The 21,598-nt window shown below is 33.9% G+C and overlaps 1 protein-coding gene across 1 annotated transcript in view; it reads left to right on the forward strand.

The window, feature by feature from the left end:
- Nucleotides 1-2,420: 2,420 nt before the first annotated feature.
- The window catches only part of RPGRIP1L (RPGRIP1 like), a 123,274-nt gene continuing 104,096 nt past the window's right edge, over nucleotides 2,421-21,598 (forward strand). Inside the window, exons 1-5 of the mRNA XM_044664143.1 lie at nucleotides 2,421-2,462; nucleotides 8,532-8,613; nucleotides 10,826-10,961; nucleotides 13,535-13,830; nucleotides 19,418-19,520. Coding sequence (XP_044520078.1) covers nucleotides 8,535-8,613; nucleotides 10,826-10,961; nucleotides 13,535-13,830; nucleotides 19,418-19,520 — 614 coding nt within the window. The 5' untranslated portion in view covers nucleotides 2,421-2,462; nucleotides 8,532-8,534. The remainder of the gene's footprint in view (nucleotides 2,463-8,531; nucleotides 8,614-10,825; nucleotides 10,962-13,534; nucleotides 13,831-19,417; nucleotides 19,521-21,598) is intronic.

Raw genomic sequence — 21,598 nt, forward strand, 5'->3', positions numbered from 1 at the left:
AGAATGTAGTTATAGCTCCATGGCTTTAGAGCACTTATAGTCTAATAGAAAGTCATTAGAGAGAAGCAGAACAGTGGAAAGGATATTAGACCTAGAGTTAGATAAGAGTTCAAAATCAGCTTTGGACAATTATTAACTCCATGATCCTAGGCAAGTCATTTAACTTTTGCCTGCCTAAGTTTTCTCATCAGGGAAATGGGGATGATAATAATAGCACCTACCTCCACAGGGTTGTTATGAAAATAAAATGAGATGATATTTGTAAAGCATTCTATAAGCCTCAAAGTACTATATAAATGCTAACTATTATAATTATGTTCAGAGTCATAACTTATACAAAGAATATCCCATATTAACAAAAGTTTAGTAATAGATGATGACATTTAGGAGAAGAGAAAGAGTTCAAAAGTATCGTGGTATAGGAAACAAGTGGCAAAGGGTCTAAGAAAATGTAACTGAGCTCTGCTTCACTATACAAAATGAAGTTATGATAGTTTGAATTATCTCTCTCTCCAGACCTTGGCATCTTTCAATGGCTGCAGGAAATCTATTCAACCTAATATTCAAATTTTGGCATAATTTCAATGTACCCTCATTACTACAAAGTATTTACAAGGGCAGCTAGGTGGCTGGCTCCATGGTTCAAATCCATCCTTAGATGCTTCCTAGAAGTGTGACCCTGGGCAAGTCACTTAACCCTCACTGCTTTGTCTTCATTGTTCTTCTGCCTTAGAACCAATACGCAGTATTGATCTTAAAACGGAAGGTAAAGGTGTTTTTTTTTAATTTTAACAGATGCTTACTTAAGTAGAACATTGTCAAAGACACTCTACCTTTAATGCCTATAGAGCTGACTTCATTACAAAGCAGATTCATAAATACCTTAGCATAAAATAATCTTAGATGAAATGTAGCCTCAGAGCAAAGACAGCATCAAAGGTAAGCTATATATTCATACTATGATGGGTGAATATAAAAGATTTACACAAAAGAGCTTTCTTAATTAACAATATCAACATCAAAGTACACAAATGCTTCCAGGACTGCCAGAGGAATTTAGGCTGAGTGCTGACATCCTCCAATATCCTGACACATAAGCCTTGCTGTCCTCCCACAGGACTTTTTCTTAACTCTGTGCCTATTCATTGACTGTTCTTCTGAACCTGGAAAGCTTTTCCTCCTCACCTCTACCTATGGGCTTTTCTGGCTTTCCTACTTTATGCAGGAAGCATTTCCAGGTCTCACTACATCCTTCCCTATAAGATTACTTTACATCTTCTCTGCCTATATTTTGCATGTACAGTTTTTTTTTTTTTTGTTTTTTTTTTTACAAAGTCTCTCCAATAGACTGTGAGCTCTTTAAGGGTAGAGACTTGGCTTTTCCCCTCCTTTGTATACCCAGTGTTTATTTAGCACAGTGCCTGACTGACTGGACTCTTTGGCCAAGACACATTCCTTCCTTCTCTGGATCTCATTTTCTCCATCTGTAAAATGGGGCGGAAGAGGGGTAGACTTGAGAATTTCTAAAGTTCCTTCCTGCCCTAAAATCTGCACAATGTGTATTTTTCACAGACTTTAAGGCAAAGACCGACTTTACCGTTTTGTTTTGTCTTTTATCTTCATTAAGATTTCATCGAGATTGTCAGAGTGTGAAAGATGACAAGGTGGGTGCTATTAAAGTTACCGGACAGAAGAGATACTGAGGCAGGAATGCCTACCCCCCTGCCCAAGTTCCCATGGACAGCTGCCGAACCAGAAGCCACGTGTTTGTACTCCCAGCGCGGTGGTCGAAGACGGGGAGCTTCTCCACCGAGAACCAAACGTTAGCTCAAGCCAACATCATCCCCTCCCAGGTCCGCGCCCCCACCCTACCCCCGACCTGGTCCTGATCCCGCTCCTTCTCCTCATGGCTGCGCAACCCTGTCCTAAAAACACTGACCCTCCCCTCGCCCCCAACCTGGCTCTTCAGTCCCAGCTCCTGGCCCGGTCCTAAACCCCGCCCTCGACCCAGGCAAGAGTCCCTACCTTTGCTTCCCGCTCTGGGTCACAGGTGCTTTCGCTTCGTTTCATGCTTCAGCAGCCTCCGCTGCAGCGGTCTGGTTTGCTTCTCTTCCCGGTCGCCCCGCCTCCCTAGTAGTTCTCTCCGCATCGTCCTCTTGCCAGGTGTCGCTTTCAACCGGAGCCAAGAGAACTACGATTCCCAGGATACATCACTTCGCGATCAGAAGCGAGCATTATAGGAAGAGCAGCGGAAACGCCTACTACTGTAATGTTGGGCAATGTAGTTCACTTTCCGTAGTATGTCAGAGGAGAGAGGCTTGGCAAAAACTACATTTCCCAGCAGGCATGTGAAAAGGACCCTTTCTCTTGTTTCCTTTGGGTTCCTCTAGCCATCTAGCGGAAACGATGTGGGCGCTATAGCAACGGTAGCTGGCGGCCTTGGCGCCTGAGAGAGAGCTGGGGTGAGTACTGGGTGCTGGGAGAGGGGAGGCCTGTTGGCGTCACTCCACTAGGGATGAGTGCACGAAGGATTGGGGTCACTCTCCCCATTTAGAGAAGGCCTCTATCCAACTCCTTAGTCCGATACAGCCATTCTAGGCCTCCTCAGCATCCTTGCCTCTGGGAGCAATTTCACCCCTCCCGCTCCCTATTCTCTTCTGGAGGACTGGTACCCTCTCCCTCTCTGGACTGGGATCTAGAATCCCATGGATAAGTGATACTGATGTTGGTATTCATTACTTGGGTTCATCCATGGCAAAATATAGTTCAGGACCTCATCATGTCTTGCCCAAATTAATTGCTCTCTCTGCATCCACCTCTGACCCCAATCCATTCTTCACACAACTTCCAAATTGTTCATCCTAAAGCACAGGTCTAGCCATTTAAACCCCCTTCAAGACTCTTCAGTGACTTCCTATTGTCTATAGGATGAAATATAGACTACTCTGACATTTAAAACCCATCACCGGTTAGCTCTAGAATGACTGCACTTTACTTCCCTCAGAAACATTATTTCTCCCTTCAAAAAATTGGTCTACTGGCTGTTTCCATACAGGGTATTCAATAAACTGCCTCTTCTAACTTTGCATAAGCTTTCCTCCATGCATGGAATGCTCTTTTATCTTCACCTCCATTTCCTGAACTGAATCTCAGTAGAGACTCCAGGCTTAGCTCTATTTCTGCATTCTTCAAGAAGCCTTTCCTGATTTCCCCAATTATTCATACCCTGCCTCCATTTACTTTGTATTTATTTTTTATTTATCTTGTACTTACTTATCTATGTACCTGCTGTTTCCTCTTAATACAGTGAGTTCCTTGAGAACAGGAGCTGTATCCAAAGTGCTTAAAACACAATGCCTGACCCAAAGTTTATATTTAATAATCAGCTTGTCTGCTGATTGTTTTATCTGGCCCAACCAAGGCTTAGACAAAAATTCTCTTTAAAACATACCAGATAGTCATCCAGCTTTTACTTGAACACCTCTGGTGAGAGGGAACCCCAACTAATTAACTCCTTTCACATTTACATGGCTCCAATAAGTTATTCCTTAAATTGAATCTAAATATACCTCTCAGAAAAATCTACCCATTACTCTCAGTTCTGCCCTCTGAGACTAAGAAGCACAAGTCTGATCTTTATTGCCCCTCAACAACTTTAAAATGCTCTCATGTCCTTTGTAAGTCTTCTGTAAACAAAACATCCTCAATTCTTTCAACTGATCCCCAACTGACATGTGTTTGAGGTCTTTCACTCTCCTAGCTACTGAATTCCTTCCTAAATAAAATATAGTGCCCAGAACTGAGCACAGTACTCCAGATATGGTTTTACCAATGCAAAATGCTATATCACTCTTGCCCTCTGTATTCCAGATACTTATTACAGTATTCCAGATGCCTAAAATCAAATTGGGTTTTAAGTGACTATTATTGTTAATCCTTTTGCTAATTCAACAATGTTAATGTTAAGTATTTACTGTATTCAGAGGGTTATATGAGGTGCTTCAGAGTGATACAAAGTTTAGATAAGATTTGGTATTTCAAAAGAGCTTAAATTTTAATAAAGTATTAAGTTGTAAACACATAACTATAAAACAATTAAATTAGAGAACTGCGGGGAGGAAAAGGAACACTTTGTGAAGTCTCAGGAAATGTACATTTGAGAAAGGGCACATCATGAGAGAGGTAGCATTTGAGCTCTGTGTTCATGGATGTTCAAGGGTTTAACAGGAAAAGAGTGGAGAAGACATTCCAGGCATAAGGAATACCTTGAACAAAGACACTAAGACTGGAAAGAAGAGTGTATTCAAATGTAGAGTAATCCAATGAGTAAAGAATGCTTGGAAGGGAAATATGAGATAAGACTGCTTTTAAAGTTAGTGTAATACCAGATTGGAGAGGTCCTCAACTACCATGCAGAGGATTCTGGTCTTTGTTCACTAGAGAATCATGGAATACTTTTGAGGGCAATATAATATAATCATGTCAATAGAAAGTACAGTGGAAATACATTATTAAAACTGCTGAAGTTCATTTTCCTTCTGAGGAAAATTCAATTTAACAAAATTTATTACATTCTTATTATGTGTGAAGCATTGTATCCTGAAAATATAAAGATAAAAAATGACAAAACTTCCACTCATAGTGAAAAAGGTTGATGGAGGATTAGTTCTGACATGTCCAGATATGCATATGGTCCAAGATAGAATATAACAGACCAAACTTGAGTCAAGTGACATCCTCTGAGAAATTTGAGAAAGAAATCACTTTCATTTGTAGGGATCTGCTTATAAGAAGGCAAGAGAAAGTTTAAGATAAGAAGTGACATCTGAGTTGATTTTTTGAAGGAAAGGAACAGCTTTAACAAGTGGAAATGTCATGTATTTCTTCTACCAACTAAGATATAATGAAAGGCTCATAGGCAGGAAAAGGTAGGATGAAACCCAGGAATAGAGTTTTTTAGTTTGGGATACAGAAAAGGAGCATCATAATTTCATGAAATAAAGGTAGACCATATAACTTAAATTATAGAGGGCCTTTAATACCATAGTCAGAACTTTCAAGTTCATTTGGCAGGCAGTGTGTAACCATTATAAATAAAAGTTAATCTGGAGGCTTATTAAGCATTTATTAGGAGAGAGAGAGAGAGAGAGAGAGAGAGAGAGAGAGAGAGAGAGAGAGAGAGAGAGAGACAGAGAGAGAGAGAGAGAGAGAGATTGATAGAGGTGGAAAAAAGACAGAGACCTTGGCCTTTTTTACTTTAGGGACAGATCTAACTCTCCATTTACCTGGATGGCTGAGGCTGCCACTTGTCAGAAATGGTCAAATCAGATAAGGAACAGTTCAGAGAGAACTGGCAGGCCAGACACTGGTACAGAAACAATGAGCTCCACTTAGCTTCCCCACACCCGCCAATCACTTTTCAAAACCTTGTCACTCCACCTCCCTTTCCTCAACCAATGGATTTCAAACATTATGTTGTCTACCCTTTCCTGTCAACATTACTCTGGCTCTAGCAAGTTGAGGCTAGGGAGGGTCAGACTGATGTTGGCTGTTGAGGGACATATGACTCTGTGACAGCTATGTTCCACCATTGGGGTACTTGGGATCAAAGTCCCCTAAATAATTTACTACACACAAACATTTTTGAGTAGAAAAATAGCATCAAGCAATAAGGATTTAAGTGTCCCTAAGTGCCAGGCATAGTGTCAATATCTGGGCATTATAAAAAAAAATGAAATAGTCCTACCCTCAAGAAGTGTGCATTCTATCAGAGAAAGCAACATATATACACAGAGAAATAAATACAAGGTAATAGAGCAGGGTTAGAAATTTAGAGAGAATCAGAAAAGTGTTTACATAGGAGGCAGCACTTGAGCCAAACTTTGAATGAACTAGGAGTTATAATGAAGAGGGAGTATATTGCACACATTAAGAGCAGCATATACAAGTGCACAGAGGACTTGGAGCCAAGAGATATCATGCCTGAGGAAAAGAAAGTAGGACATTTTGGTTGGACCATAGAATACTTGAAAGGATTAATATGTAATAAGCCTGTAATGTAATGATAGTTTTGGAGACAGATTGTGGAGAACTTTAAATACCAAACAAAGGAGTTTGTGTCTTATCATAGAGGATTAACAGGTAAGGACCGGAGTTTTTTAATCAGATGAGTCCCGTGGTCAGATCTATGCTTTAGGAATAACACTTTGTCAACAGTGTGGAAAATAGACTGGGGAGGGGAGAGACTCAAAGAAGAACAATTAGTAAACAATTACAATAAATCAGTCAAGAGTTTATGAGGGACCAAACTGTTAATTGATTGAACTAGAGTGGTAATAGTCAGTGGAGAGAGGGTGACAGATGTGAGAAATGTTATAGAGATATAATTGACAAAACTTGTAAACTAATTAGATGGGGGGGGGGCTTGGGGAGAGGCATGTAATGTAAGAGAATGAAGAATAGAGAATAATTGTATGATTGCAAACCTAGGTGACTAGAAGAATGACACTTTTGCTATGAACCTGTGATGGGGCAAAGTAGCCTAGAGTCAATTTCTATTTGCTGTCTCTGCAGCCTGGAGCTGGGTTACATCCTGGAGAATTGGGGTGGTCAATCAGAGATCCAGAGCAAAGGCAAGATGTGAAGCAGTGCAGGACCGGACCATGGTGAAGCTAGCTAGGAATGGCTGCTACTGTGAAAATCCTACTAGTTTCAGTAACACCAAAGTTTTTCCCATTTTATCCAACCACTTACTGAACCAATAACAGTGAGTTCCGAACCTATATTACCTTCCTTGATTTTCATGCTTTGAGGGTCAAAAGAGACAATACAATTAGAGGGGATGATACAACTCATTGTGGTTACTTCATTGTGTTTCAACAAATCAGATGGTCTGGAGAAAATCTGGATTTAATTCTGGCTCTACCATTTACTACCTATGTTATATTATGCAGGCCTCATTTTTGTCATCTATGTTAAATAAGAGGGTTGGGCTAGATAACTTCTAAAAGCCTTTCCAAATAACACTATGATCATATTTAATATTTGGCGAATAACTGAATTGCCACTCATCAAAGGGAGACTTGCAATGTGGCCCTTCTCACAGGTATATAGGTATTTAATATTTTATAACTTAAAATCTACAGCCTGAGATATTTGGTCTTTGAAGCAGCTACATTTACAATGGAAGAAACCTTCAGAGAAGGGTAACACTGTGCTGCTCTATTTATGTCAGGTAAAAGTCTTAAACCCTAATTTTTATTTGACATATTTTCACCATGTGCAGCATGTTTGTAAACTAAACTTTTTTTTTAAAAAGCAAATTGTCATCAATATTTTTGTATTACACCATTCTAAAATCCTAGTGTTGAAAAAATTGAAGCTACAAGGGAACTATTTAACTAGTCAATAACTTTGAAAATTTCTTAGCTCTTGATTGAATTTGTGATACTTTTATGTATTAGTTGAAAGCAATTAATAAAGTATTTACTTAGCCCTTACCATGTGCTTAATGTCATGACATCTATCTTTTTCAGAAGATATTCACCTTAAAAGATAAAATAAAAGTCTTTTATGGATTATAACTACTAAAATTATTTGTGAATCTCTAGATTTAGCAGAAAAAATGAAAGGTTTTTTTTTTTAAGTCCTTACCTTCCATCTTAGAATCAATACTGTTTATTGGTTCTAGAGTAGAAGAGCAGTAAGCTAGGCAATGGGGGTTAAATGACTTGCCCAAGTCCACATAACTAGAAATTACCTGAGGCCAGATTTGAACCTAGGACCTCCCATCCCTAAGTTTGGCCTCTCAATCCACTGAGCCACCCAGCTGACCCCCAAAATGAAAGTGTTTTGCTTTGTATAGCCTCTCCACTGGCTATTTCTAATGTTTCACAGATTTCTTAAATGAATAATACCATTGTTCAATTCAGTGAGTACAAGACACTTATTTCCATCTACAGAATAAATAAAGATATGAATTTGACAACTATAAATAGTACAGAAACTTGGTTGTTTTTTGTTTTGTTTTAATCAGCTATAGTTCCTTCACCTTTTGGTTGGAAATTTGGACGACCAAACTGTACTAGAAGTTAATAGAGGAGCAAATAAAAATATCTATGAAATTTTCATCTTTAAAATTGATAGAACCCACAAAGTAAGGCATAAGCATAGTTATCTGGGTTTTTTTGTTTTCCTTGTTTTTTTTTTAATCTTTTGTTTTAAGATGGGTTTGGGAATGGGAAAAACTGACAGGAAGAAAAGGGAAGAGAAAAGACTAATGGATTAATCTTATTTAATTTCCTAAGCAAATTATAGTAGGTACTGTTGAAAAGAACATGTTCTCTGTGATTAAATGAAATATTTTATTTAGAATGGAAGCTTTCATCTTCTAGGAGCAACATATGTAGGGCAAGGAGATGTCTATTAAAGTGCTTGCCTTGTTTTTATTAAATTTATTTGGCTTACTCATTTTGCATAGTGGATGGTTTAGATGGAGATGGTTTTATATGAATTTTCTTATCCACAAATAGATCATGACTAGTCCAGCTGATGAGACTGCAGGAGACCTGCCTGTGAAAGATCCAGGTCCACGACTCCTTGGAGGATTGAAAGGTTTGACCAGCTGTTATTAGTTAATAGTCGTGAAATTTGACCACTGGTTTCTTTACTTTTAATCTTGAATTTTTTCTATTATTCATATAAACAAAAAATTTAAGTAGCAATGTAGATCCCAGTTAGATTAGACTAAAAAATGGAAGTGAGAAATAAGATGCAGCTTCATTGTATACATCATAAATCAACAGTTCACAGAAAAAGTAAAGTTCTTTTCCTCTGTGATAGAGAAGAAGAATAAATCATCTTCTAAAATGAAACAGTATGTAATAAGCATAATGTATCAGGCTTTAAAACTGAATTGCCAAGTTTGCATCACATTCACTCTTAAAATGTTTCTTTCTGTTTAACTTTTATGAAGGGGAAAAATGCCATTTTTTTTTTATTTGCCTTTCAAGTAGAAGGTCTTAAAGTGACTTGTTTATTCAAATAATAGTGAATTTTCTGAATCAAATTAATATACATTATTGAAATCTCTCTCTTGATCCTTTCATCAGTCTTTGGTTTAATATAGAATCAAGAGACATTTTCCAGGGGAAAAAAAAAAGGCAGTTTTGAGAACAATTTAAAACTTATCCTTATGCATTGATTTGTATACACAGTGAGTCTGCCATGCTAACATACTTCTTGATTCTTTATGGACTAAGCTAAGAATTCAAAATGGTTATGAGTTCTTGAAATGTTAGCATTTCAATTTTTCCTTAGCATTGATTGCTTTCTTTTCTATGAAAAGAGTATAAATAACCATATTGGAGATTAGTGAACATGATTACAAATAGGAAGTGAGCAAATGCCTCAAGGAAGTTTGTCATTCAGTTCAATAAAGAAGAGGTGAAAAGTATACAACTTCTGTTTTGGGAATGAATTTTTAGAAGATATTATTATTGGTAATAAATCTTATGAGAGTATATGATGTCTTACTTAACTAATAAAATCATCTCTAAACAAAGACACAAAACAGGTTTTCTATGAAAGTTAACAGGGGGCAGCTAGGTGGCTCAGTGGATTGAGAGCCAGGCCTAGAGATGGGAGGTTCTGGGTTCATATCTGGACTCAGATACTTCCTAGCTGTGTGACCCTGGGCAAGAAACTTAACCCCTATTGCCTAATTCTTTGCACTCTTCTGCCTTTGAACCAATACATAGTATTTATTCTAAGACAGAAGGTAAGGGTTATTTTGTAAAAAGAGAGAGAAATAAAGTTAACAGGAATTTAGATGTTCTTCTTAAGCCTTTAACATGGGAGTAATAATTTTTCCTACTTCGTTAGTCTTGTGAAGAATACTAAAAGTATTTTTAACAGATTTGACAAGAATCATATGCATATTTCAATAAATAATATTTAAAATTAAAACTAAAAATTTTCTGAAAAAAACATTGGCTTGCAGGATGATGATTTCGGATGGTTTTTTCAATGAAATCTATGGACAAGTTTCCAAATTGTCTAGGTCAATTTTTGGACTCCTGCAAGCAAATAGGTGGCTCAGTGGATTGAAAGCCAGGGCCAGAGATAGAGAATCTTGAATTCAGATTTGCCCTCAGATGCTTCCAACCTGTGTAACCCTTTTCAAGTCACTTAATCTCTATTGCCTAGCTTTTACCACTCTTCTGCCTTGGAACCAATACACAGAATTGATTCTAAGATGGAAGGTAAGAATTTAAAAAAATACTTTTTTTGGACTCTTCTTTAATATACCCGAGTCCCCATATTTGTCTGTAGTGTAATTGTTCGTTTATTGCTATTGAGTCTGTTAAAAAAAAAAAAAGAATGTTTCAAATGTCCTCAAAGAAAATTTTATTGTTCCTAATGAGTAAACAGCACTATCAAAGTATTATAATTCCTAGGTTGTGTTACCAGGTTTGACAATAATCATCACTATGATATTGAGCAAATCACCATTTTAAGCTATGACTCTTTCATCTTTAAAATAAAGGCCATATGCCCTAAATAATTTCCAACAGCCTATAATATTAAGCATTTTTATTTAATTGGCAGCATTAATTTTTGAGTATCTACTAGTACTTTAAAATACCAAAAATATTGATACTTAATATATACCCATGACACAAGGAATATAAAAGTCATTAAATAAATAAGTTGCTAAAAAAAAGTTTTAAAACCCTAGACTTAGATCAAAATTTTTTTTAGGGAATGTACTCTAAGTATTAAGCATGATTAATTTTATTGGAATTTCTTCTGTCTAAATCCTCAGTTCCCTGGAATTCAAAGTCTCGACAACTAGTGTCACGTATCAGTCGTGAGGAACTGGAAGATCGATTTTTGCGTTTGCAAGAAGAGAACATTGTTCTTAAACAACATGCCTCCAAGCAAGAAGATAAAATTAAAAGGTTATGATATGAAATCTTTTTTTAAACAAAATTTGAAGAGTTCACAAATCTTTTATTATCTCAACTAGAAATAAGACTCTTAAAAACAAAAGGATCATGAATGTTTGGAATTAATATTTAGAAGAAAAAGCTATAACCATTCCTTAATTTTACACAAGTCTATAAATATCTTTTATTTTAAAATGCTCATAGTTTAATAATTAGTTGTTCCATTACATCTGTTTTTAACATGTATTTGACTTAAAAATGTGAAAAAATCTAAATAAAAATTAGGATGTACTTTTAAAGTGCCTTTTTAGAATTTATATTCCCTTAAAATTTGGATTTATTAAGGAATACATCTCTTCAATCTTTGGGGAATGTTTAATAAACATTTTCTTAATATTTTATTTAATTTAGACTATCTATTGAATTCAAAGAAAATGTCTGTTGACTGACTCATGCTGCCTTTTTTTTTTATCAGAAATCTAATCTAGTGTTATTCTCTTAGGTGTATATTTTCTATATGTTCAGAAACATGGTCTTTTAAATGCATAGTAACTTTTTTAAAATTTCATTAAATATTGCAAAAAAATAAACAAATTCTCTCAGAACAGATTCATATTCATATTTCTTAGACTCTGAGTTTGTTGGAAAAGTAGTATAGTTATTGATAATGGTTTTTTCCTTTAAAATATATAAGTAAAACTTATCTTTCAGTTTCTACTTTGATAAGTTTTAACTTAGAATGTTCATTACTTCGAGAGTAAGATGACGCTGCTGACTAATGTAAAATGTCTTATATTTTGAATTGCTTTTTCCAATAGTATTGACACTGGTAGGTTTCTCAGAGATGCTCACAGTATTTTCCTTGATCCATTTATGACCAGTAGCACACATTTTCATAAGATTTAGAGCTTGAAGACATCTTTGAGGTCATTTATTCAAACCTACCCATTTTATATATTAGAAAATAGGCCTAGAGATGTTGTGATATTTTTTTCAAGGTCATTATCAAATGATTAGTCAGAGTTAAGAGTGGCCATCAAACTTGGCATCTATATGTCTTTGTATGATTGAGTTTTGGCATATGGTATATAAGTTGGTATCACTAGATCTATTGGACTGTCTCTCATGGCTAACTATGACTCTCATGCATGTAATTTGTTCTTATAGTTAGGCTATCAGTTGGCTCAAAATCTTCGAACTCTTCTTTAGTGGTAAGAACAGTGATAGGTTCATTGGCAGATTTGCTAATTAGATATCATTGGTCTCTTTCAATTATGAAAAAGAGGAACTAAGCCATTGATAAATATAATGGTTCCTTCATTTGTAATTATTAGTATTTTTTCCCTTAATCTCTTTATAAGGCTGCCTCAGGGGAAAAAAATCTTAACTGATTGTTATATATAAATTTCCTTGATGGCACATGCTGTACAAACAAAAGTATAGCTAAAGATCTATTTGCTACTGCATCCATAGAGGACTTTGCTTATGGGTAAAAAACCAGTGTTCTGTAACATCCCAAAGCTATTAAGGATTTTTTTTATTTCACTTTTGTTCTTTTAAGTAAAAGCTTCTGTCTTTAACCATGCTAAAATAAAGCAAACCCTATAGAACAAATGAAGTGTGTTTTTATTTTTAATCTCCTGTCTGGGTCTTTGCAAAAATGGATTCTCTATAAATTAGATACAGCTATTGAAGATGTGCGACCAATTTTGTAAAGTCTTGAACTTGTATCTCTCATCAAAGCCACCTTTTCTTTCTTGTCTTGCCAAGTTTTTTTTTTGTTGTGTTTTTTTTTTTTTTACATTCACAGTCGGGCATGTTTTCTATACTTGTATATTACATCACCCTCATGTGCCCTTTCTGTCTTTTATTCTGTTTTAACAGTGTTTATCAAAATTTAAAGGAATCAAAAACATAATTTGAGATTTTACAAGTAAAATTTGTAACATTTAAAGATAGGAGAAAACTATACATTCTGTAATCGTTTTCTACCATTAAAATTATGTTTCTTGATTACTTAGGGTTTCATAACTTAGAATCTATAAAGGTTTTAGATTTGCCCAAAATTATATTTTTTAAATTGTTATGTACCTTCAAATTCTACAAAGAAATCAGACAGTATGTCATCAAACGTTACGTATTATTATGTTTTCAAAAAGTTTTAACTTAGAGCAGAATTACAAATTGAATTCAACAAATATTTATTTGTTACATATTCTTATACTTTATTCACGACATCTACAAACTGTAACTATGCTTAATGGCTTGCAGAGTTCCTATATAAGGTCATGCGTTAAAAATTGTATTTAAGGGGCATATGGAGTAAATATGTGTTCTCTCCTTACTAACCTTAAATGATAAGCCTTAGGAAACTGTTATTTGTCAGTGCTATAAAGCAGATTGTTGCCCAGTGGTTTCAATTATCATCAAAGGATTCTTCACAGGCAGTAATAGTTACATCAAAACCTGAAATTTATTATTCAGGTTCTGCACTGAAGTCTTCACAGTGATTATGTTCCTTTCAACAGAATGCATTTTATGCTGACTTCTCACATTCCTTTTCATCTTTTTTATTATTTCCCCAGAATGGCCACCAAGTTAATACGGCTTGTTAATGACAAGAAAAGATGTGAGCGGATTGGTGGCGGCCCCAAGCGGCTAGGACGGGATGTAGAACTAGAAGAAACGATTGAGCAGCTGCAAGAGAGAGTTCATGAGCTTGAAAAACAAAATGAAGGCCTCAGAAACAAACTTATTTCAGCTAAACAACAACTTCAATTCCAAGGTCATAGAACTCTGTACAACCATGTACAATCTCGTGTTAACACAGGACGGAGAAAAGTAAATGAGGTTTCTGGCTTTCAGGAAAGCCCAAAGAAAGGTATAATCAAAATTTGTTTAGAATTCCAGCATTCTTTGAACTCACTTTTCTCTATCTCACTCTTCTGCTCATTGACTTTAAAAAGCCACAACAGTTCTTCATTTTTTGCTTTTTGTTCATTTTAGCATTTGTAACATAATATCTGGGTAACTTGAACTTATTGTGAAAATACTTTATTATTTATATATAAATGAATTAGGTTACATTTGATTTCTTTTAAAAGAAAAATTAAACTTAATTTACATAAACCTCTAGTAAAGAACAAATTCTGCCTGCAAATTGCAATTTTAAGTGTAGTTTGAGGAACCTAGATTTCTTTTTTGCAAAGAAGGAAATTAAGCTTTGAAATTGTATATGCAAGTAAAAGAAAATCAGTTTGTTTACCTTTAAAGTCTTCAAACTGTCTTGTTTTTATGAAGCTTTATGAACTTTTATAAAGTTTTATCAGAGTCCTTATATAAAGTTTTCCAGATGCTAAATAATAAATGCTCCTCACTACAAGCTGTTAGGGTTTTCCTCTTTTATAAGTGAATAACAGAGATAAAGTGACCTTGTATTGAAAGGAACCCCAAACCCAAATCATATAGCCATAATCTTAATCTGTTTCTTAACCAAATCAAACATTTTATTTACCATGATTCTAAAATGTAATGGAGTCCAGTGATTTTGTTTCACATGACATGAGAAACATTAATTTCTGATTCTAAGTTGATACTTTTTAAAAAACTTTTATTTCATGAGAAATGAAAACTTTTTTCTTAATCAAAATATAGTTACACAGGAAAGTAACCTAAAATCCCATGCTTACTTTATTAAAGAAAGCTTACTTGAATAGAAAAGACAAAAATAGCTGCTATAGTCTTCTATCCATAGATAAAAACTGTCTCCTTTGTATAGATATCTCTTTGAAATCTATGAGTACTCGTAAATGGAGAATGGAGATACGTGAGGAAAGGGCTTGGCCATTTATAGCAATTTGGTTTTGGAAATAGACTCTTTATAGCAACATTATAAATTATGAGCCAGAAAATAGAATGCTGCTATTGATTAACTTCATGACTTGAACAAACTATTTGATCTCTCTGAGCCTCAGTTTCTTATTTCTAAAATGGAAATAGTACTTATATACCAACCCTCCTCTGGGGGATGTCATTTATTAACTTTGCAATTTATGGAATAACATGTTAAATACACACATTTCATAGCATAGCAGAAGGAACAATAATTACATTCTAGGCTCAACTGTGCCATTATCTATGTGTCTCTGGGCAAATCATTTAACTTATTTAGGCTTCAGGTTTTTTTTTTTAATTTTAAAATGAGGGATTTGAACTAAATCATCTTTATAGATTATTCTTTCTCAAAAATTCTTCATACATCTAATGCCTTTATTATTTATTATTTTTTGTCTTGGTTTATTGAATTTGCTCTAAGAATTTTACAAATTAGTGATGCTATAGAATTGGTGTCTAGATAGGATACCTTTTTTCCCCCTCTAACCCTTAACTTCTGTCTTAAAATTAATATTGTATATTGGTTCCAAGGCAAAAGAGTGGTAAGGGTTAGGCAGTGGGGGTTAAGTGACTTGCCTAGGGTCACATAGCCAAAAAATGTGAGGGCAGATTTGAACCCCAGGCTTCCTGTCTCTAGACCTGACTCTCAATCCAACCTAGCTGTCCCTAAAAGAATGCATTTAACCCCTTTAAATAAAAACTTATTATAAATTCCAAGAATAAACAGAATTTTTCTCTTTGGAAAGATCAACAAAGTAATAATAACATTATTTTAAATGCCTTTACTTGTATATGATGTGATTTTTATTGGTTCATAAAATTTAGAAATAATTAAGTTCTTAGCACATTTAACTCTTAGGCCAAAGAAGGTCTATTCTAAATCCCTCATCTATCTATAAAGTACTAGCATATTGAAAAAATATGGCTTAATCTTGAGAAATGACAAAAGCAAAATCCTTATAGATTATTCAGAAGCCTCATCCCTATCTGTTAGGAATAGTTTCTTGCAGAAGACAATTAAAAGGTGCTTATGAGAGATTATCAACATGACTTTTTAATATTTTATTAATATTTTAATTTTCTCAGAAATTATTATCAATAATGGGGCCATATTAGAGTCAGTTAAATGAATGACAATACACCATCAACTTGAAATTGTAATTAGAATCAAATTAGAAAAAAGGTGAGAAAATACTACCATATATGGCTTCAGCCTGACTTATTCGAAAGAAAGCTAAAATAAGAATGGAAAAAGGCAAAGATATTAATATTGATTATCACCCTTTTCTGCAAAAATTAACTGATATAAAAGTTACCATAAGCATGAGGCTCACTAAGCCCAGGCAGTTCACCAGAAAGAGGAAGCTTTTGATTTCCTTACCAAGTGGAGAAAGTTGGTAGTTCAGTTTAGAATACAAACTCAAAAAAATACAAACAAGTCTATTGAAAACTTTCTGTGAGATCCAAATGAATGAACCAACAACACATTGTTCTTTCATAAATTAAACTATCAGGAAGTCAACTGTAACAGAGAGAAACAAAGAATTTTTTTGTACTTCTGTAACAATCTATTTTTATCATCAATGACAAAAGAATCACCCTAACCTCTCAATCTGTGTACTATGCAGAGAAATAAAAATAGCTCTTGAGAAAACAAAGTTAGAAAACATGAAAATGAAGTCAAATACACACTGAGATAGTCTATTGGAGTTGTAACAATCTTGAAAGCATTGCAGTCACTGTACAATTATCATAAAGAAGGAAAGATACCAAAATCATGAAAAAAATATTGAATGATATTAATATCCCCAAATATAATTGAGAGAATAAATAACTACCAGTGCGTATTCACACTTTCTCATCTTTATAAAATCTTTACAAAGACAATCTATATACATATCAAGGGCATCTGATGAAAATATGAAAAGAGGCAGGTTTCTCAAGTGATTATCTCTGGAAGAACATGTCTTTTCAATCACTTAACTGATGGGTAAAAAGGCTTACCATGTTTATTAATTGTTGATTATAAATAGCTGGATGTTTGTAATTTTGACTTGGTAGAATTTGTCTGTCTAAAGTGCCCTCCTTCAACAAGTATGATATCTATTGTGAAATCATGAGATTCCATGAATGCAACAACAGAAATAATTGTTAAATACCTTCTTGCTGAATTATGTGAAGCAAGGAATAAAGCATGAATAGATTTGTTTGTTCAGAACGTTCACTATTTTCATGAAAGAGATCTTAAACAAGATCTAAATGATGAGGTGAGGTCTACCAAATACTTCTTTTTGCAAATAATATTACACTGATTATATCAAGCCCCAGAACAGTACAGGGCCACTGCAATAAAATTCATTATTACTCAGAGGATAGAATAAAAATCCATATGAGAAAAAAACTAAATGGATGAAAAATACCTGTTGTCCCAACTTTGATGTTCAGTTGAATGACCAGTCCATTAAGATAGAACATTGGTATTTATATTTGTCACCAGTGTTACAAAACAGATAATGAGTTGGTCCCAGAATTAAATTAAAGGTAGTGGTCCCAATTGCTTTTGAGAAATTATCCTATGCTTTCAGCAGTCCTAATCTTTCTCCCACACAAAGATCCACATTTTTAATACAACTATTCTCCTAGGAATACTGTGTGTTTGAAAATACTGAAACACTAGAGTCTCCAAGGAATCAATGTTGTAGGTAATGGACAAGACATGCTGTACCTCACTGGGATGTATCATATTGTCAGTGATGCCCTACATGCAAGAAATAAAATGAAGGGTGTCACTGAGGAAATGTTTGAACAAAAAAGGAAGTAGACCAATCACATTATAACAGGGATATTATAGGAACGCCTAAACATTATATTGGTATCCATCAAATGAAAAAGATTATAGGACATTAGCTAACAGAATCAGTGGTTCCTTTGTGAAGTACTTAAAGACTCAAGTCACAGAGGATGAGGCTTCAAGGATATGTTAAGAGTCTATGATGAAAGAAGAACCACTGAAGTATTACAGTATAATGAACAATTTAGAACATTTTCCCTCTTTGTATATTTTAAGAATTTTTGACCTTTTAGGGAATTATTTCACTGTTGAGTAGGTTATGTTAAGCCGCCTTCAGTATAGTACAGGTATCTTTTAAGTGGTCTTTATAGTATCCATTCATAGCATAATTTGCTTAGAAAAAAATATTGGAATTGATGTTAAATAATAATAGCAATTGGGTGAAGATTGACACAATATAGGAAAATAATTTACTCCACAGTTGAAATAGGTTTTATAATAATCTATAAAGAAATCCTTTACACTTAGTACCCACTAAGAACAGGTCAAAGTTCCATAACTGGAAATATTAGAATTTTATTTTAAAAATGAACTTTTCTAAAGCAATTCAACTTCATCATAAGCTTACACAGCTCTAGTTTGCTTTGTGGAATAAATGTTTGAGGATATCTTTCATTTATAAAGGATTTATGCAACAACTGATTGATGATTTTCCATTCAAATTTCAGAAGTAAAACTAAAACTAAAAGGTAAACTATACGAGTAAAAGCATGATTAGTTTTACTTTATTAATGGATTTCTCAGAAATGATATGTTAATTATTTTTTGGTAAGCTGAATCGTTTTATACACCCCAAGGAAGTTTTCCCTTGAAAGGATTTCAATTGTGAATTCTTCAGTAAAGCTGAAAATTATTTTTATAAAGCAAATAACTGTCTTTGATTTACCTTTCATGTAAATATGGATTTTCATGTGGGTTTTACGTTAAAGCAAGGTATGTTTATGATTTTTTCTTTATATTTTGAGAACACTAACATTAAAAGGCAATACTGTTCCTTTTAATCCACACACCCATTCCCTCTATATTCTCCAAGAAAAAAACTCTTGTCTTAATTGTTGTCCTTCAGATATTTTGGTCATGCTCAACATTTCATTGGGGTTTTCTTAGCAAATATACTAGAGTGGCTTACTCTAGCTCATTTTACACATGAGAAAGTAAAGCAAACAGGGTTATTAAATAACTTGCCCAGGGTCATACAGCTAGATGTATCTGGGACCAGATTTGATTTCAGTTCTTCCTGACTCCAGGCCCAGAGCTCTATCCACTGTAATAACTAGCTGCCCTTTGTCTCAATTACCCAAATTGTTACTACCAAAAAAAATAGCGGATATTAACTATTTCCTTTTCCTTAATCTTTTAATCTGTGCTATGAGCATTTGATTTGAAGAGTTAATTGTCCATTTTTTTAAAGATGTTATTACAGTAATTCTAAATTTAATCTAAATTTAGTGACATGGTTAATTTGGTTTTTACAATAGAATTTGTTTATGACTAATATGAGACTTACTACCATATTTCATGTTATTTCAACTGTTTGAGTTCTAACAATCTCTGGAGAAATATGGTGTCTGATTCTGCATTCTATATGGCAAAAAACTTCTTACTGATCCTTATTTAACTTTAAATATTAATATTATAGATAATGCATACCCACCTTTTAAGTGCTTGCATCTATTAAAACCATTTCAGTAAACTGAATTTTGTAACATTATTTTTCTTTTAGGAACAAAAGTACAAGATGTAGTACGGGCAGGAACTCCACAACCCGAAGTTACAGGAGTTAGACAGCGTTTACTTCAAGAAGCAAGGGAAGAAATAAAAGCATTGTATGTATACTTTTCATTCACTAACATATACAAATTTTATTATTTTCTTTTTAAGAACCAATTTTTTCAAAAAATTTGGTTAAATATTACAATAACCAATTCCATGATGAATCAGAATAGATGTATAATAAAATGAAAATAACATCTAGCTCCACTAGAGAGCAGGTACTTTTATATTAATCCAGGCACCCTTTCCCCCAAGGAATAGCATAAATCCCAATCATTTAGAATAGTATAAGCTTCAGAGTCAATATTCTCTTGCCAAAGAAAATGTAGGTACATTTTTAGATCCTAAATTAATTAGTTCTTTTGGTGGTAAAAGAGCCCTGACTTAGCAGCATGGAATTAAATGGCACATGTGGATTTAGCCTTTAGTTTTGTAATATATTTCCAATATATAGCACTTCATATTTTTATTTCAGAACTTTAATTTTATCACATTCACATCTTTTTTTGATTTAAAAAAAAACCTTTCAAATTAGTTGTCATTGAAGCAATACAAATTCTTATCTCCAAACATTTCTTTATATTTACATTGGATAGATATGGAATAAAGGGGAAAAAATATTTCAGGACTAATAGTCTGCCTTGAAAGGTAATTTGATTTCTTCATAGACATGTTTGTAGTGCTTTGCCTTCTACTAAAATAGCCTTTGACCACAACTATTTAAAAATTATCAGTTGAAGCTAGAATTAAATACCATAAAATTGTATGTTGTTATTTAATCACAGTTTACAACTAGAATAACTAGATTTCACATTATTTCTATAAAGTTCAAGAAACAGGATGGTCTTGATCATAGAAGATAAGGAACTATGGAGACATAGGGTATCTGACAAATTCTCTGCTTCTAAATATAGTGAATATGAAGGAGCCTAGGCTTATTGACCAGTTAAGAGAACCAGAATCCTTAGTATGTAGGGTTTCAGTAAATACTTCTTTAATGAACTTAGCTGAAGAAATTCAACTTTGAAAGACCTGAGAAATCTGATGAATGCAATGACTGACCATATATCTCCAGAGAATTTCTGGTGAAGCGTATAATCTACCTTCTGATGGAAAAATGATAAATTCTGAGAGACAGAAAGAGGCACACATTAAAGATAGGGCCATTTGTGTATTCATTTTGCTTAACTATGCTTATTACAAAGATTTCTTTTCTTCAGGTTTTTGTTTAAATGAAATAAGGTTGTGGGAAGGCTAGGTTAGAAATAATGATGCTTTAAAAAAGAATATCATTGAAACTCTTTTTTTTTTTTAATTCATAGAAGAGAACAGAATACCTTAGAAATTGAACCAGATTACCTTTGAGGGAACTTTTCACTCTAAATATATTTAAAGACAATGTATGTAAGGCACTTTGCAAATCTTAAACAACCAGTTAAATGTTAGTAATTATCCTATGATTATGGCATTCACAGAATATAGTTACAACTTCAGGGCTTTAGAGCATTTGTAGTCCAATAAAAAAAAAAATACTACAACTAAGCAGAACTAAGCCTGGAGTTAATTAGACCTGATTTAAAATTTGGCCTCAGAAACTTAATAGCTGTGTGATCCTAGGCAAGTCATTTAACCTCTGCCTGCCTAAATTTCCTCATCAGTAAATGACAGCAAGGGGAAAACTTTAAAATTCATTAAAGAAGTATTTATTGAATTCCTACTATATACTCAGGATTCTAGTTATCTTCTTAGTCTATAAACCTTGGTTTTTTAATGTTCACTTTTGCTTTGACGACCTACATTTATTTACATTTCAGAAAACTAGATTCAGAGAATTGATCATAGATAGCCTTATGACTCCACAGTTCCTTATTGTCTAAGATCTGGACCATCCCTGTTTCTTGAGCTTCTTTGAAATGTAAAACCTAGCTGTAATAGTTACAATCTATGGTTAGTTAACAAAAGGATCATTTTGTGCTACTTCATTCTTATAATCTTAATTTTTACTTCAACTGATTATTTTTACATATTTAATGAATTAAACCCTTGATTAATATGATAAAATAAAATATATCTTGTGCACATTTTAAACCTATTAGTGTTTCCTTTTAGTCTATATTTCTGCATACCTATG

Source organism: Gracilinanus agilis, chromosome 2 (genome assembly GCF_016433145.1).
Source record: "Gracilinanus agilis isolate LMUSP501 chromosome 2, AgileGrace, whole genome shotgun sequence".
Taxonomy (NCBI): Eukaryota; Metazoa; Chordata; class Mammalia; order Didelphimorphia; family Didelphidae; genus Gracilinanus; species Gracilinanus agilis.